Source organism: Carcharodon carcharias, chromosome 17 (assembly GCF_017639515.1).
Source record: "Carcharodon carcharias isolate sCarCar2 chromosome 17, sCarCar2.pri, whole genome shotgun sequence".
Lineage (NCBI taxonomy): Eukaryota > Metazoa > Chordata > Chondrichthyes > Lamniformes > Lamnidae > Carcharodon > Carcharodon carcharias.
Window position 1 is genome coordinate 70,963,337 of NC_054483.1, and position 17,626 is coordinate 70,980,962.

Below are 17,626 nucleotides of genomic sequence, written 5' to 3' on the forward strand. Positions count from 1 at the left end.
CCCTGGGGACTTATTCACCTTGGTATTGTTCATGGATGAGATTTCAGAATACTTGGAAGTGCATGGTAAAATAGGGCAAAGTCAGCATGGTTTCATCAAGGGGACCTCATGCCTGACAAATCTGTTAGAATTCTTTGAGGAGGTAACGAGCATATTAGACAAAGGAGAGCCAATGGATGTATCTACTTGGACTTCCAGAAGGCCTTTGACAAGGTGCCACACAGGAGGCTGCTCAGTAAGATAAGAGCCCATGGTGTTAGAGGCAAGGGACTAGCATGAATAGAAGATTGGCTGTCTAGCAGGAGGCAGAGAGTGGGGATAAGGGGGTCCTTCTCAGGATGGCAGCCGGTGACTAGTGGAGTTCCGCAAGGGTCAGTGTTGCGACCACAACTTTTCACTTTATACATTAATGATCTAGATGAAGGAACTGAGGGCATTCTGGCTAAGTTTGCAGATGACACAAAGATAGGTGGAGGGACAGGTAGTATTGAGGAGGCGGAGAGACTGCAGAAGGATTTAGACAGGTTCGGAGAACGGGCAAAGAAGTGGCAGATGGAATACAAAGTAGGGAAGTGTGAGGTCATGCACATTGGTAGGAATGATAGAGGCATAGACTATTTTCTAAATGGGGAGAGAATTCAGAAATCTGGAGTACAAAGGGACTTGGGAGTCCTAGTCCAAGATTCTCTTAAGTTAACTTGCAGGTTGAGTTGGTAGTTAGGAAGGCAAATGCAATGTTGGCATTTATTTCAAGAAGACTAGAATATAAAAGCAGGGATGTGCTGCTGAGGCTTTATAAGGCTCTGGTCAGACCACATTTAGATTATTGTGAGCAATTTTGGGCCCCATATCTCAGGAATGATGTGCTGGCCCTGGAGCGGGTCCAGAGGAGGTTCACAAGAATGATGCCAGGAATGAAAAGCTTAACAAAGAGGAATGTTTGAGGACTCTGGGTCTATACTCAATGGAGTTTAGAAGGATAAGGAAGGGGGGGGATCTGATTGAAACTTACAGAATACTGAAAGGCCTGGATAGTGTGGACGTGAGGAAGATGTTTCCATTAGTAGGAGAGACTAGGACCCGAGGGCACAGCCTCAGAGTAAAGGGAAGATCTTTTAGAACAGAGATGAGGAGAAACTTCTTTAGCCAGAGTGGTGAATCTATGGAATTCATTGCCACAGAAGGCCGTGGAGGCCAGGTCATTGAGTGTATTTAAGACAGAAATAGATAGGTTCTTGATTGGTAAGGGGGTCAAAGGTTACAGGGAGAAGGCAGGAGAATGGGGTTGAGAAATTTATCAGCCATGATTGAATGGCGCAGCAGACTCAATGGGCCGAATGGCCTAATCTCTGCTCCTATGTCTTATGGTCAATCAAAAGAAAAACGATAATTTCCATCTTTCCCCTCCCTGGAACAGTGCATCATGGGTATATCTGGCAGAACAAAATCACAAATGCAGCAGTTCTTTTAAAGGCAAGGCTCCCAAGTTTGTTACCACTCAGAGGCAGTTTAGTTGGCTCAGGCACATCCACATGATTGAAGATAGTCTCTTACCCAAAGGTATTTTATATTGTGAGGTAGATGGAGCCAGGCGCCCAAAGCTCTGCTTCAAGGATGCTTGCAAGATGACTCTAAACATCGGTTATCACACCTGGGAGTGATGAGCTGATAATAAAGGAAAATGGCATAACCTCCTGCTGGATGGCATGCACCACCATGACCACCAGTGGCTAGGCAACAGGCGCCAACACCAAAGACAGCCCACAGCAACACCTGCGCCTCTCCAGCCATCAACAAGGTGCACTGTATGAATATACCCCATCTGAAATGGATGGTTGCTGCATATCCATCTTCTTTTGTAGATGGAAGGATGCCAAAGACAACTGGGTATGGCACATAACCCAGCTCTGCTGGTTTCTATTTCTTGCTTGAATATAGTTATTGGTCCAAAACGTCCGAACCCTGGGGGCCAGTTGCACCCCAGAGCCACTTCAGAAGATGCATTGGGTCCCTCCCCCACCCGGAAGACCCTACACATAGGACTGCAAGGGAATTGCACGGGAAGTTTAAACTTCCGATGGGCTATTACTCTGCCCTGGGAACTATCTAAGACTCTGATTTAAATCAGAGACTTCGGATGGTTCTGACTCTCTTAGCAGAATACTTACCCAGGAAGAGTCAGAAGGATTAAAAGCACTTCTAACTCCTAGGCAACTACGACACCACCGCCCCCCCACCCCAATATCCTCGACTACCCTCCCACTCAACCTCCCATGCTAAACAACTCACCCCCCCACCAACTACCCTCCCATGCCCACCCCCCCACTCAGCCAACCACCCTAGCCCTTTACCCACTTATTTACTCACCCCTGATTTCTCAAAATGGCCGGGACTTTTAAACTTAACCTGGTTTACAGCAGCTAGTGCTGTAAAAAGGGAGCGCAGCTTCACTTCCCCAGATGCTGCTGCTCCGCAATGGAAAGACTCCACAGCTGCAGTGCTGCATATTTCTCAACAGGCCCAGGACGAAGTCTAGGAAAGAAATGTGTAGCTCCAGGCTAGGCTAAATAAAAAGTAGAGTGGCAATCCTATGGTGATTCTGGCCCATAGTTTCCCCAAAGTTATGCAACAATCTTAATAAATTAAGCCTAATTTTATTACAATAGAAGTAAATCAAGTTCTAATTACAGCATATAAAGTAATTACCTTCAATGTCAAAATTTTGCTGGATTTCTCCATTCAGTTTTTGTAATAATCCAGTTTTATTTTTCTCATTGATGCTGCCTCCAACCAGTCTATTAACTTGTGACTGGTGGGTACGATCAGCAAAGTATTCCTTGGCCAGCTCACAAAAATTGAAATTTCTCTTTTTTGGTATGCTGGTGATTCCATCTTCTGACACAGGTTTACTAATTGCAAAATTAGGATACAAACGTTCACCTAACAGGACTTCCGAGGGGCTATCCAAGATGCCTTCAGTCTTAATGGTGCCACTTTTTTTATTCCCATTTTCTGATTTCCGTTGTGGGCACTTCACAATATCAAGCTTGGAATAATTCATTTTCTTTTCAGACATATCTCTGGAAGGGGACAATCCCAATACCTGAAAGTTAAAACAATAAGTTCACAAATGCAAAAAGCAACAGCCATGGTTAAGTATATTATCGCAGAGATAATAGAGATTCACACTTCACTTTGACAGATGACAAGCAGAGCTCCCAAATGGCCCTTTTTTGCCCAAGTGATATGTCACAAATTCTTACCCAATGTTCTCACATGATTTGACTTGTTGTTTTTGTGGGAAAAGGACAGAATACAATAGCCCAAAAGATTGAAAGCCATGTAATCCGTTGCAAAGCAATTTATTTACCCACTATAAGCCAGTAAACCAAATTATAAACTAATCATGAAAGGAAACTCAAAATAATCATAAAAATCATATGTAATAATTACACTAAAAGTCATGGAAATAGCACACAGCTTAAATCCTGAGTGGAATAATTCATTTTAAGGATTATAATCTAGAAAAAATTATTTCAAGCTCTCTTTCACCAACCCTTGCTGTAGTAAGACTGGACATTTACACGCCCCAAAACTGAGAAACAAGAAGAAATGACAAAGGAAAAGGTACAGTGCAAACTCATTTTAAATGAATATTTCTGCTCCAAGAGCAAATATGACTATGATTTAGTAACAGGCTGCTTTGTTTCCAGAAATTAAAATTTGCTAGTCGAAAAATTGCATAAGCTCTCACCATTTCATAATACAGTACTCTGGAGCATCAGTTATTGCAATGTGAAACAGCTTCTTTAGATGTTCATAAGCTTCAAAATACTTTCCAAAGTAATAAAGTTGTTGTTGTACAGTTCTTTTGGTACTGAAATTTGAAAAGCTACTAGTCAACACGTACAGATTTGTAGTTTAAAATAGTTCATTGTAAGGCTTTGACAAGCATCGAAGGCAATCAACATCAAGCCAAATGCCCTGTAGTTACATATGTTACCAATGATGGCCAACCACCTCTACTTTGAGATTCAATGTACAAAAGATGATGTTTGTAAGACCCAAAAAAAAAATTTTAAAAAGAGGATTCAAAAGTTAACAGAGGCTTCAAAAGTTCTAGAGATTGAAATTGAAAAGCAAAACCAGGCTGCAAAACACAACTGCTAGGCCAAGGAAGTATTATGGGTGAGACTGTTAAAAGAACAGGCTGCATAAACTTTGTTGATATTTCCTTGGGTTTAGAAGCTTGAAGAGTGTTCCAAGGTCTTTAAAGTGAAAGGGATTAAATAGGATAGATACAAAGCAATGTTTTCTTCTGACAGGGAAACCCAGAAAAAGGGGACAACATCTTAGAACTAGAGCTGGGTCATTTAGGGTTGAAATCAAAGCATTTTTTCCACATAACGGAAAACTGGAACTGCCATTAAAAGGCTGGGTAAATTCACATTTTCAAGACAAAGCTGATTTTTGTTAGGCAAGGGTTTACAGCAAAAGTGAGTAAATGGAGTTGCAGTATAAATCTGTCATGATCTAGCAAAAATCACTGAATGGCCCCCTGCTCTTATGTTTGACCCTTTGCCATCAAGTTCCCGATCAAAGGGAAGTCTCTTCTTATTAACCCAATTAAAACCCTTGATAAGTGTAAAAAAAATCTTCATTAAATTTCCTTACCTGTCTCTGTTGCTGTGGAATTAGTCCCATTCAATCCCAACTGTCATCCTAGTGAACCTACACTGCACATTTCATATTCCTTGGATATCCTTTTTATTATTATGTCACAGCCGATAGTAAATGCTGAGCTGCTCAAATCTCAAAGGGAAACTTGAAATAACTGCCACAACTGTTTTGCAATTTGTATATTTCGAGATACATGCCTCGAATTCAGTAGTAATAAGTCCACCGTCTTATAGGTTTCTTAAAAAAACTAAATTAAACCTTTATTAAATAAAAAAATGATTTTAAGCACATACATAGGTTTACAAACTATGATAACTTCTAGCACTCACAATTAATCTAACTCCCAGTTACACCTCCAGTAAGGCAACAGTAAAAACACAGATTTAAACAGACCCAGGCAAAGTAACAAGATACCCTGAACAGTCGAATTCAAAGTGAGTTTTTTTCACTTCAGTTCTTGCAGGCAGCAGTTTGAGCAGAGGCTAGAGGCTTTTCACACTTGTTAGATCTTAGAATTGCTTCTCTTGCAGACAGCCTTCTCTCCTTTATACACAATTTCCATTTGAAAGCAAATTCCCATTGTTTCATTTTGTCTTTGGACTTTACCTCTCTAATAATAAAAATCTATCATAGTACCAATTTTACCAGTAATCTTCAGGAAAAATAAACACCATTTCTTAACTTCTCCTGACTACGTGAAACATTTCATCCCCTCTTCTGAATTCTACTTTGCTATTCCAGTTTATTTAACAATGCAAATGTTCCCTTTACACCTCTCATTCTAAAACCTCCTCCATGTTTACATATTTAACATTCCAAACCTAACTTATCTTCTGATACATCAAAGCCTTCAGATCAGCTGCCTTTAATTCAATCAAGTCATACACACACACACCCACTATCAATAAATTCCAAATAAAATGAAAATTGTATCTTCTTGACATCCCCCTCCTTACTGAAAAATGAAGTCAATTTAGAAACAGTTTCGTTTCATTAACCCATCTTACACTACCTCCGAGACTTATCTATATCCTTACACTATTACATTACCAGATGCATGCATTAACTGAACATATGTACACACACACATGCAAATCCTTCATATGAACAGAAATCATTCTAATTCAGGTTTTAAACGTCCAATTTTCTTTTTAGGCTTCAAACTCTTGACACTGCATCTGCAATCAGATTTTCTCATCCAGCCACATGTATAAGCTGTAGATTAAATGGTTGCAGTAACAAACTCCATCTGAGTAGCTTTGCATTTCTGCCTTGAAATTTGTCCAGAAACTTTAAAGGATTGTGGTCTGTATAAACAATTGTTCTGACGAATTGATTGCAACATAAATCTCAAACTGCTGCAATGTTAACATCAAACAATGTCTCCTAATCAATCGTTGAATATCTTTTCTGTTGTGCATTCAACTTCAGTGAAAAATGCCCTATCGGTTTCTCAATTCCAGTGGCATTTCCTTGTAACAATACGGCCCCAATACCTATATCGCTTGCGTCAACCGCCAACTTAAATGGCTTGACATAATCGGGTACTGTCAAAACTGGTGTTGCAGTTAATGCAGTTTTCAAACTCTCAAATGCCTCCTGACACTCCAATGTCCATTGAAACTTGTCCTTTTTTGATAGTTCAGTCATTGGAGCAAGCACACTGCTAAAATTTAGTACAAATTTACTGTAACAGTCACTCAGGTCCAGAAATCTCAAAACCTCTTGTGGATTTCCCCTTGCCTACAACAAAACAATACCCTTGACTTTCACATCTCTCGGAGCCACTTTAACATGTCCAAGATACATAACTTACGCTTTTGCAAATTGCACCAAACTAGCTTTTTGTAATTGATAAAACAATTCTTCCAGATGCTGTAAATGCTCCTCCCATGCCTGACTGAAAACTGGCGAGTCATCAATATAAACAGCACAATTGCTCAGACCTGCAGTTACTTTGTCAATCTTTGAAATGTTGCAGGTGCATTTTTCATACCAAATGGCATGGCTTTAAACTGACTAGTCCATCTGGCATCACAAAAGCCAATATTTCCTTTGCTCTCCCTGATAACAGTACTTGCCAATATCTTCTTAGCAAGTCAGTCTTTGTGATAAATTTTGATTGTCCCACTTTCTCAATGCAAACTTCCAACCGTGGTGTAGGACATTAATTGGCTTTTGTCACCGCATTCACCTTTCTGGATTCTCCAACTGGATTCGGTACCAGCACAATAGGCAAACTCCAGTTACTGCAACTAGACTCAATTATATAATTTCGAAGCATGAATTCAATTTCTTTCTGCACTTGTGATAATTTTGCCACATTTAATTCACAGGGATGTCGCCTTATCAAAGATGAAACATCCACACATACATTATGTATAGCTAAATTTGCGCTCCCCACCTTATTTCCACAAATAGCTGTGTGTGGCTGCAATAGCTTCTCCAAATCACTGACACTTGTCTGGAAGGTAACTCAATATTGCTTTAAATTTTCAAGTGCCCCCTCATTATCCAAATTGATTAGAGGAAAATCAATTTCAGAATCCTGCATTTCTACCTCTTCCTCATTATCTACCACCACTAAATCCTCTTTTTGTTCCTCTTCCCTGTCAAAGAACTTTTTAAGCATATTTACATGACACATCCTCTGCTTCTTTCTTCTATCTGGATATATTAAAATAATTTACTTCACTCAATTTCTTTTCAATCCTGTAAGGCCCACTAAATCTTTCCCTTAATAAGTCACCCAGTACTGGTAACAGAACTAGCACTTTTCCCCCTCCAGCAACAAATCAGCAAACTGTAGCTTTCCTGTCCGCCTTCACTTTTATCACTAGCTGTGATATCTTTAAATATTCCCTAGCTAACTCTCATGCCCTATCCAATCTTTCTGACATTTGATACATAATCCAGGAAAGTAGTTTCTGAATTTTGACCTACCAATTTCTTGTGAATTAATTTCACTGGCCCCCTTACCTCATGACCATAAATTCAAAAGGACTAAAATCAGTCGATGCATTAGGAGCATCCCTAATAGCAAATAACAAGTGGAATACCCCTATCCCAATCCTGCGGCTAATCCTGACTATATACCTCAAAGTTTTGAGAGTTTGATTCCATCTTTCCAAAGCCCCTTTGACACCAGGTGTAAAAGAAAAATTAGTTAACTTTTCCACAATTCTTTGTTGTAATATTTCTCAAAGGTATCACTTCAGGAAACCTCGTAGACACATCCATTATTGTCAATAAGTACTGAATTCCATTTTTAGTCTTAGGGAGGGGTCCTACACAATCAATCATGACTCGAGTAAAAGGTTCTTCAAATGCTGGAATTGGAATTAAAGGTGCTGGCTTAATCACTGCTTGTGGTTTCCCTATCACCTGACGTTCTACAGAATTTGACTACATTTCTGTGCAATCCAGGCCAATAAAAGTGTTTTTGTATTTTCACCTGTGGCTTTCTAATTCCTAAATGTCCCCCCATTGGAATTTCATGAGCAATTCTCAGGATCTCATTTCTATATCCAAATGGTATTACAATCTGCTGAAACATGATATGGCCTACATTTTCTCATTAAAACATTACCCTTAAGGTAATAACATTCTGGAATACATTTTGCCTCTGTTTCTGAATAAGCTGTCTGATATAACTATTTTATTTGTGAATCCTTTTTCTGTAACTCTACCAAGTGCTTTGAGTTAAACACCTCAGCTGCAGTCTTTCTTCCTGAACAATGTTATCAAATACAGTGCCAGCTAATTGGACTTCCACACCTTCTCTCTGCCTCAATTTCCTGTTCTTGTTTCTGTGATCTTGTTATCACAAAATCTGGAAACAATCCAGGATGCTGTCTGCAACACTTCTGTTGAAAACATTTCTATAGGCTGCTCAACTGCCATGGGCATCACCCACATCTGGGACCCAGCTATGCCATTACCCAAAATAAACTGAATCGTTGCAATGGGCAATTTTTCCACTACTCCAACTTACTCTTTAAATTCACCTTCCACAAGGGAATAGGTCGAGCATCTCCATGGACCTCACTTACTGTCACCTGCTCCTGCAATACTCCCTCCGAACAACAAATATCACTATCCCACAGCATTAAGGATTGACTAGTCCCTCTGTCTCTTAAAATTTTAAGATCTTTACCTACTCCACCCTGTACATATGGAAAAACTTTCCCTTCACATACAAAATCTTTGCACATTTCTGCAACTTGCTCCTCAGGATTCTGAGTAAATTGTAAACACATTCCCACTTCTTTACCTATCACTAATTCTTCCTGTTTTACCTTTACACAAACCATTGTTTTTTCTTGTGCCTGAACCTCAGAACCCATACTACTTATACATCCAGAACTTTTCTGCACCCCAATAATCCCAGATTTTCCCTACAATTTCCAAATACTGACTTTGTGTCCAACTTCATTACAATGAAAACACCTCAATTTTCAAATGTCACTTCTCCCCTCAGCACTTACCTTTTTGTTCTGAAAAAAAATTTGCTGCAAATTTCCACCTACTCCTTCTCTACCCTGGCTGCTCACCTTCCACTTTCTATCTTTATAAGATTTAAAAGGTGACAAAAAAAAGTTTAGACCTATGAACTAACTCACTAGTCATCAGCTATCGTGCTGCTTGTCTTACCATTTTTACCCTCTGTTCCTCCACATGAGTTCTCAGTACTGAAGAAATTGAATCTTTAAATTCTTCCAAAGGAATTATTTCTCTAAGAGCTGCATATGTTATCTCTATCTTTAACACCAGTATCCAGCATCAAAATTACTTTGTTTTACTCTTTCAATCTCAATATAAGTTTGCCCAGGCTGTTTTCTCGTATTCCTAACTTTCTGCCTGTGTGCCTCAGGAACCAACTCATATACACTCAAAATAGCCTTTTTTTTAGACACATCATAGTTCACTGACAATTCTTCTGACTGTGAAGCAAATCATGTGCTCTACCCACCAACCTGGATTATAACAATAATGTCCAGTTTTTCTGTGGCCATTTCACCCATTTAGCTATCATCTCAAATGCTTCCACATCTCTTTCCTCAAATTTCAGAAGAATTTAAACATCTCCCCATTGGTTTTTAGGTTATCAGAACTTTCCTCAGGATCTGAGATCTTTTATTTAACTTACAGCCTTTTAAGCTGGTATTCCATTTCTCGTTCTCTTTTCCTTGCCTCTCTTCATCCTTCCCTCTTGCTTGGAATTCCAGTTCCAGCTTCCTTTTTCTCTTGCCTTTCCACTTGCTCCCTTTGAAATGCCCTTTCTCTTTTCTTTTTCCTTTGCCTCTAATTCAAGTAATCAGTTCCTTTGCTTGTTCAGATTCAAGCTCTTCATAAGTAACTAAAGTCTCACTACCTCCAGCTGTGACTCACTAGTGTCAGATATCACTTCCAACTTTAAATGCTGTGCTATCATTTCAACTATATCTGCTTTCTTTGCCCCTACAGGTAACCTCAACTACAACTTAGCCACCAACTCTTAACTTACCCTCAGATAGTTTCTGTAATTCAGAGTTATATCTTCATCCAAAAAGTCTTAGCAATGGATACAGCCATTTTTGCAGTCTCAGCACTTTAAAAATCCCTCACACCAACTCCTGAATTCAAAGTGCTTCTCATACTCGTAACCTTAAGATTTGCCAACTTCAAACCAATCAAGTAATTTCAATTTTGTTATGGCACAGCTGATGATAAATGCTGAGCTGCTCAAACCCCAAAGGGAAACCTGAAACACCTGCCACAACTGTTTTGTAACTTGTATATTTCGAGATGTGTGCCTTGAATTCAGTAGTAATAAGTCCACCAAAGTCTAAAAAACTAAACCTTCATTAAATAAAGAGAGATTTTAAGCACATACATAGGTTTACAAATTATTACTATAATAACTACTAGCTCCCCTGATTAATCTAACTCCCAGATACACCTCCAGTAAGGCAACAATAAAAACACATTTCAAAAGGCCCAAGCAAAGTAACATGATACCCTGAACAGTAAAATTCAAAGGGAGTTTTCTTCACCCAGTTCCTGCAGACAGCAGTTTGGGCAGTGGCTGGAGGTTTTTCACACTTGTTAGATCTTAGAATTCCTTCCCTTGCAAGACAGCCTTCTCTCCTTTATACATATTTCCCCTTTGAATGCAAATTCCCATTGTTTCACTATGTCTTTGGACTTTACCTCCCTAATAATAAAAATGTATCAGGGTACCAATTTTACAAGTAATCTTTGGGAAAAATAAACACTTGTTTTTTAACTTCTCCTGGCTACATGAAACATTTCACCCCCTCTTTTGAATTCAAGCTACTCTGTTTTATTTAAAAAAATACAAAAGTTCCCTTTACTCACATTGTAAAACTTCCCCTATGTTTACCTATTTAATATTTCAAACCTAGCTTATTTTCTGATACATCAAGGCCTTCAAACCTTTAATTCAATTAAGTCTCACACACACACAAACCCCACTCCTACTCTACTATACAATAAATTCCAAATAATTTTATGAAATTGATTATATCTTCCTGACAATTAATCATTGACGTCTAATGGAAATTGCTGACCATCTACAAGTGTGACTGTAGTGGCACCATTTTAATCACATTCACTAATATTGGTGGAAACATCTTATACACAATTTAGACAAATTTGTACATTAACTTAAACAGCTAGCACCATTCAGTAAGGAAAGCACTCATCAGTCAACAAACATATATATTCTGCTTTTTGTCTTACCTTTTTACCAACAAAGCAGAAAAATGTTAGCTTATAATGCTACTATGCTTAAGTGAGCTACAGAATCACTTTTTCCTAGGTAAATCAGTTTTTGCTTCTCAATGGAATGAGAATTATAAAATATTTATTTATATATTCATTATTGCTTATCTACCATTGTACTTTTTAATCTAATTTCCCTAATCTACCTTAGTCAACTCTCCCCCTTAAATCTTGTAATGCCAATTACATGGGTAAGTTTGACACTACTTTTGGACTCAAGTACATCACACTCAAACTCAATATGAAATTCTATTGTATGAGGACATTCATACCAGATGTTTAGATTCACATCAATGTTTTACCATTTTTAAATTAGGTCTCCCCCCAGCTCTCTACAGTTAAAGTTTAATTCCTAAAACCGCAAATTTTATTCCAAAACATGCAAATTATGAACTAAGCATTCCTGAGAGTCCCTGCACTATTTAGCAATCCTTCAATCTGACTGGTTAAGGGGACAGTTATTTGCTCTCACCTCAAAACACTCGCAACAGCTTGTCACGTGAATAATTTAAGTACCTAAACACATAAGGGCAAGTGGAACTAATGGCAGAAATCATAAGGGCCCCAGCCACAGCAATTTATGGCCTGTTTTCTGTACAGTCATAAACATTTTCTAAGTAGTGGACTTTGGTACTAAACATATGCAGCCAAATCCACCACTCTAGTTTGCCACGCGTTAGTATGAACCACGCATTCAGTGATTAAACCCAAGTTTCAGATCCATTCGGAATGTTTGTTCTTTGCACAGGCCCAGAAGTTAAAGCAGTTTTCACATCTTTTCTGTTGCTTCAGATTGTGGCCACTTAACATCATAAAGGTCCATATGGAATTACACCAGCATTTGAAAGCAAAAACCTATTTCACCACACTACAACTTCTCATAAACTCAAGGGCTGAGACAAATCATAATCGGCACACAGGATCAAACATAAGGTGGCTGGGTAAAAAGTGCCCCTTTATACTAATGTACAAGCTTATAACATCAAGGAACAAAATCTTAAGGGAAGTCTATCCCTTTGACCACTGTAGTCCAAAAACAATCCAATTTCTCTGCTATAACATCGACTGTTATATTATATAAGAAAACTTTCAATCAGCTTAACTCCCGTGGTTCTGGTTTTTATATGTACATATATATATTTTATAATAATAAAGGAGTGACACAGCAATCCCTCGAAATCCAAGCTAGTCACCCACTGACTACAGGCCAGAGGAATAAACTCCTTCATTATAAAATGACTCCCGAAAAATGTAGAAGGAAAATAAAGGTTAACCTCAAGTAGACAAGTCTTTGCATCCACTTCACTGTCTTTTCCTGTTCATTTCGGTTTAGTCTGAATTCCGAACCACTGAAATCGAATTCTCTTACCCGCCCGAAACCAGATTGGACAACTCAACGCAAACAAGCGGTTTTTTTTGTTGCCTCCCTCCTTCCCCCAACCGACCAATCAAGCAACCTACCTCGTTTTCTTCGCCGTCGATGAAATATCACCAAGTGGACCCAGGCCGTGAAAGAAAGTGTAACGGTCAGAAGGCGGCCGGGAACCTATTCGTTTTTTTTTCACCGTTGAAGCTGCTGGATTCCAGCACGTGTCACCCACTCAGCCCGCGCCCAGAGCACCCACTCCGCATGCGCCACACTGGCCCCGCCCCACACTCGGGAGACAAGTATCCAAAGATACTCCGGAATGCGTCTCATTCCGTCGCTCAATGCTTTCTTCCCACACAGATCTTGCCCAGTCATTGTATAGGCTTCATCCAAGAGGCCACCACTTATTTGTTCCTGTAGTAATCCCACATCTATTCAGATGTTGCCTTTTTCCAAAAGCATTATTGTACCCAAAATAAAAGCAAAATACCGTGGATACTGGAGATCTGAAATAAAAATAATAAGTGCCGAAAAACTCAGCAGGTCTACCAACATCTATGGGGAGAGAAACAAAGTTAACGTTTTGACTCCAATAGGAAGAACAGTCATAATGGACTCGAATTGTTAACTGTTTCTCTCTCCACAGATGCTGCCAGACCTGCTGAGTTTTCAAACAATTTTTGATTTTATTATTGCCTTTAGTCTCCCCTGCTCCACCACACTTTATACGTTTTCCCCAGTTAAGAGGCTGATAAGAGCTCCCTCCAAATCTCAACCAACACTATAGCTTCAATGAGACATGCAACAGTCTTGGATGATTCTTCCCATTTCCACATGGAGAAAATAATCTGATCTGCACTGGATATTTTCCCACTGCCTACTCTGTGTTTCTGAAATCCCACTGTGGCTTTTCTAAGAGGTCAATGATCTTCATGCATTAGGAGTATATAGGTTTTGCCCATAGGGGCAAGGTCTCATTAAGATATTCCATGAAATGTGTGTCCTGTATACCAAACTTAATGGCCAGTAATTCTATGTTCAGTGAAACTAGCCATTCATTACACATACATTGCCCACTGACTATCTATGGGCTTTTGCATTAGATTTTGTGGTCACCAGAAATCAAAAACAATGTGGTGCCCATGCTAGGGGATTTGGAACCCATGTGAATTTGGTCTATCTCCTTATTCAATCAGACTGATTTTCCCTTACTGGGACAAACATGCCACAAAATTGGGCTCTCTTATACCACTAGAGTCAGGGCTGCAGAAGCCTGAAATTTCAAAAACGTTGGCCATAATAGTGCAACATGATTGTAAGCACATGTATCTGGGCAGGTCCTGTGCATGCACGTAGAATATAGAGTGGGAAGATCGTGAGATTAAACATAGGCCAGAATTTTTCCGTCGGCAAGATGGGGGTGGGGGAACCTCTGATGTCATCCCGCCCCATTTAAATATTCAGGAAGGTGGGCGGACAGCAAAATCAGCTGTCCACCTGCCAACTTGCCAATGGCCAATTGAGGCCATTGACAGAATAGCTAAGCCAATTAAAGGCCCTGCCCGTCCAACCTTAAGGCTGACGGACAGGCCAGGAGCCCCAGTGGGCTTCTGAAAAAACAAGAAACCTCATCCACTGGTGAGATGAGGTTTTATGTCTGTTTTAAAAATCTTTAATAAACTTTATGTCATATTTATTAACATGGCCCATCTCGTGTGACATTGTCACATGAGGGGGACATGTTAATAATTTTTTTATTTTTCTATTTTTTAAGTTTATAAAACTTTCAGCGGTCTCCCTGAGACAGCACTTAGTCTCACGTTGACAGTTGGGGAATCCCTCCCCCACACCCCCTGCACAGGAAGTGCATAGCCTTAATTGGCCCTCCCAAAATGGTGGCGGGGTGTTTCATTGGCGGCGATCAGCTGCCCACCCGCTGCTGAGCCAGTAGGACCTACCTGCCCATCAAGGGCAAAATTCTGCCCATAGTCTAATTCTGATTTGATGCACTATCTGCTATTTTGGATCTCAATGCCCTCTCTTAAACACTCTCATATGAACATGCAGGAACATGCATGGGAGGGCTTGATCCCACCATGAACATAATTTAAAGCAATTAATATGGGACTTCCATGTGAGGTGCTTTTGACTTTCTTTGGCTGCTGCAGAGTGAGTGGATGTACAGTGGTAAGTGTTATCAGAGGAGTTTGAAAAAGGTTTTGGATTCACAAGGGAGTGGTGTTAGATTTGGACAAGGAGGTTAAAGGATTGGAAGGCCCATCAGGAGAAAGTCTCTTTTTAGTAACAGGAGCTATGGTTGCTCTACAGCACAACAAGCACATGGAGCAAAGGCAGCAGAGATGGACAGCTGTGTTAAGAGGAGGAGGAGAAGAAAGAAGAGGAGGAAAAGAGAAGGAATCCAAAATCCCATTGACTCCGGTTCCCCTGAAATCTCATCCCACGTCACCGTTAGTCCACAAGTCGTTATATTTTCAACCCATCATAGAAGATAACATCAAAAAGCCATTCATCACAACTTTATTCACAATACTTCCAATGATACATATTTAACTAAACTCATCACGCTTTTGCATTTACTTGGTGCTTGCCCTGTAGGTTCCCTCACCTATCCTAGTGGCTCTACACAGTGCTACCCCAGTGGCTGCAGCATGGTGTTGGAGGGCTGCTGACTTTCCATGGGAGAGACTGAAGATGACCTTGTAAAATACAGTTGAGTAGCTCTGGACCTTGAAGATCCAGCTTCAGAATTCGCCACCTCAACTTGGACATCAGCATTCTGGGCTGGCTGGCTGACAAGCAAAAACAAGTGCACTGTTGGGACAGTGTTAATGAGAGCATGAATACTGTCATTTGAGAGAAAGCAGCAGGTTGGTGCTCCACGAGGCCCCTGCCACTCCTCACCCCCACCCACTTCCCAGCTCCACAACCCTGGTGCAGCTCCTCAGTAATACCAGTGGAGCACAAATTGCTGTGAGACCCTGCATGCACCTTTGAGCACTGGTATCTGCAGCCATGGTGGCTGCAGTCTGAACCTGAATCCCACAAAGCTGTGCTTGCATGAAAACAAGCACAGATCTCAGTACCTCAACCTGAGCTTCCAATGCAGCATGCAATGACTTCTACTTGAGCTGCAATGTAAGCTGAGATCGGATGCTGCATCACGACTGATTCCACCAGTCCTCTCATGGAGTCATCCACCACTCACCCCCTTGAAAGAGTGGGATTGAAGCTCTGCACAAAGCACTGTATCAGGTTGGAGCCTGACTTCTCCATGTTCCTTTGCAGTAACAAGAGGCTCTATGGTAGGCTTCCCAATGCTTCAAGCATCTTATTGCGCATACCCATCAGTGTTCTTCTGGATGCAGCCCCATCAAAATTTTTACATGAGTTCCCTGCAGTAAAACCTGTGTGCAGCTTCATCCTATGGGAACTGGAATATAATCTATCCAACCCCCCTGACCTGACTGCCGCCCACTTGTGCCCAGTGACTCATTAATTATGGAATCGATTCTACTCTACCTTCTGCATTTTATCTCTTCAGTGTTGCAGGAAATTCCATCGTGGGCAATGGATGTCATGTACTGGATTAGAAGAGATACAGATGAATTGCTGTTTTACCTAGAAGGAGTGTTTAGAGTCTTGGATGTTGGGAAGGGAGGAGAGGTGTTGCATCGTCCGTGCTTGCCTGGAAAGGTGCTAAAGAAATGGGAGGATGTGTTGAGAGTGATTGAAAAGGGGACCAGGGTATTGTAGACTGAGAAATCCCTTCAGAATGCTGAAAGAGAAGGGAAAGATATGTTAGGTGGTGGCATCATGTTGGGAATGGTGAAGGATGATCCATGTGGAAGCTGGCAGCGTGTAAGATGAGGACAGGAAACTTGCTGCTCACGGGAATAGTGGAAGCGGAGATGACCAATGACTTCAAAAGGGAATTGGATGGGTATTTGAGGGAAATAACTTGCAGGGCTACAGGGATAGTGTGGGGAATGGGACTGAGTTAATTGCTGTACAGAGAACTAATATGGACTCAAGGGGCTGAATGGCCTTCTTCTGTGCTAATGAGTCTAAAGAATGCACAGTGCTACTCTCTGAGCTGGAGGTCAAAAGTGTCAGATCAGGGCACTGGTACTTCGTCATCAGACATTCCCTGTTTTTTTGTCCTTCATTGGTGGCTGCAGTGGCTGGCCAGATAGTAATTCTCGGTTATCAGAAAGTAGAGATGCAGGAGGCGAAGGTTGGCTTGAATGCAGCAATGGTGGAAAGCAAGAGGTCTATGGTCACAGCATCTGTAGCTTGCACTTCATACCAGGTATTAGGATGAAATGGCCTCTGTGACTACCAGCCCAATAATGCAGAGCACTGTATTCTCCACAGGGCGCAGGGATACAGGTATGTCTGTCCCCTGACAGCTCCCTTGGGTTATGGGCCACCTAGTCATGCAAAAGAGAGGGAAGAGTGTCCCTGATTGTGTTGCAATGAGTTTGGGTGATGTGCCACCCATAGCTGAATAACCAGACAGATGTGGAAACAGCAAGAGGTATATGTGAATTGACAGCATTGTTGAGTGTGTGAGGGTAAAGTGGAGCATCTGAATGTTAGGCAGAGACTTGATTGTTGATGGGTGAGTGATGGGGCTGAGGTGCATTGCAGAGCATGAGAGGTTCATGGTGCCATTATAGGAGATGTCATTTGAAAATGCATTCATTGACATTGACCACCATGTGAGGCCATTGAACTTTTATCACCATTACAGCCAAATCCTCAGGCCAG

The 17,626-nt window shown here is 40.7% G+C and overlaps 1 protein-coding gene across 1 annotated transcript in view; it reads right to left on the reverse strand.

Annotated features, from left to right (window-relative positions):
- tdrd1 (tudor domain containing 1) overlaps positions 1–9,852 on the reverse strand; it is a 102,028-nt gene extending 92,176 nt beyond the window's left edge. The window contains exons 1-3 of the mRNA XM_041209281.1: positions 9,830–9,852; positions 6,166–6,346; positions 2,707–3,103 (exon numbers count right to left, since the gene is read on the reverse strand). Coding sequence (XP_041065215.1) covers positions 2,707–3,103; positions 6,166–6,346; positions 9,830–9,852 — 601 coding nt within the window. The remainder of the gene's footprint in view (positions 1–2,706; positions 3,104–6,165; positions 6,347–9,829) is intronic.
- Between the last annotated feature and the right edge of the window lie 7,774 nt (positions 9,853–17,626).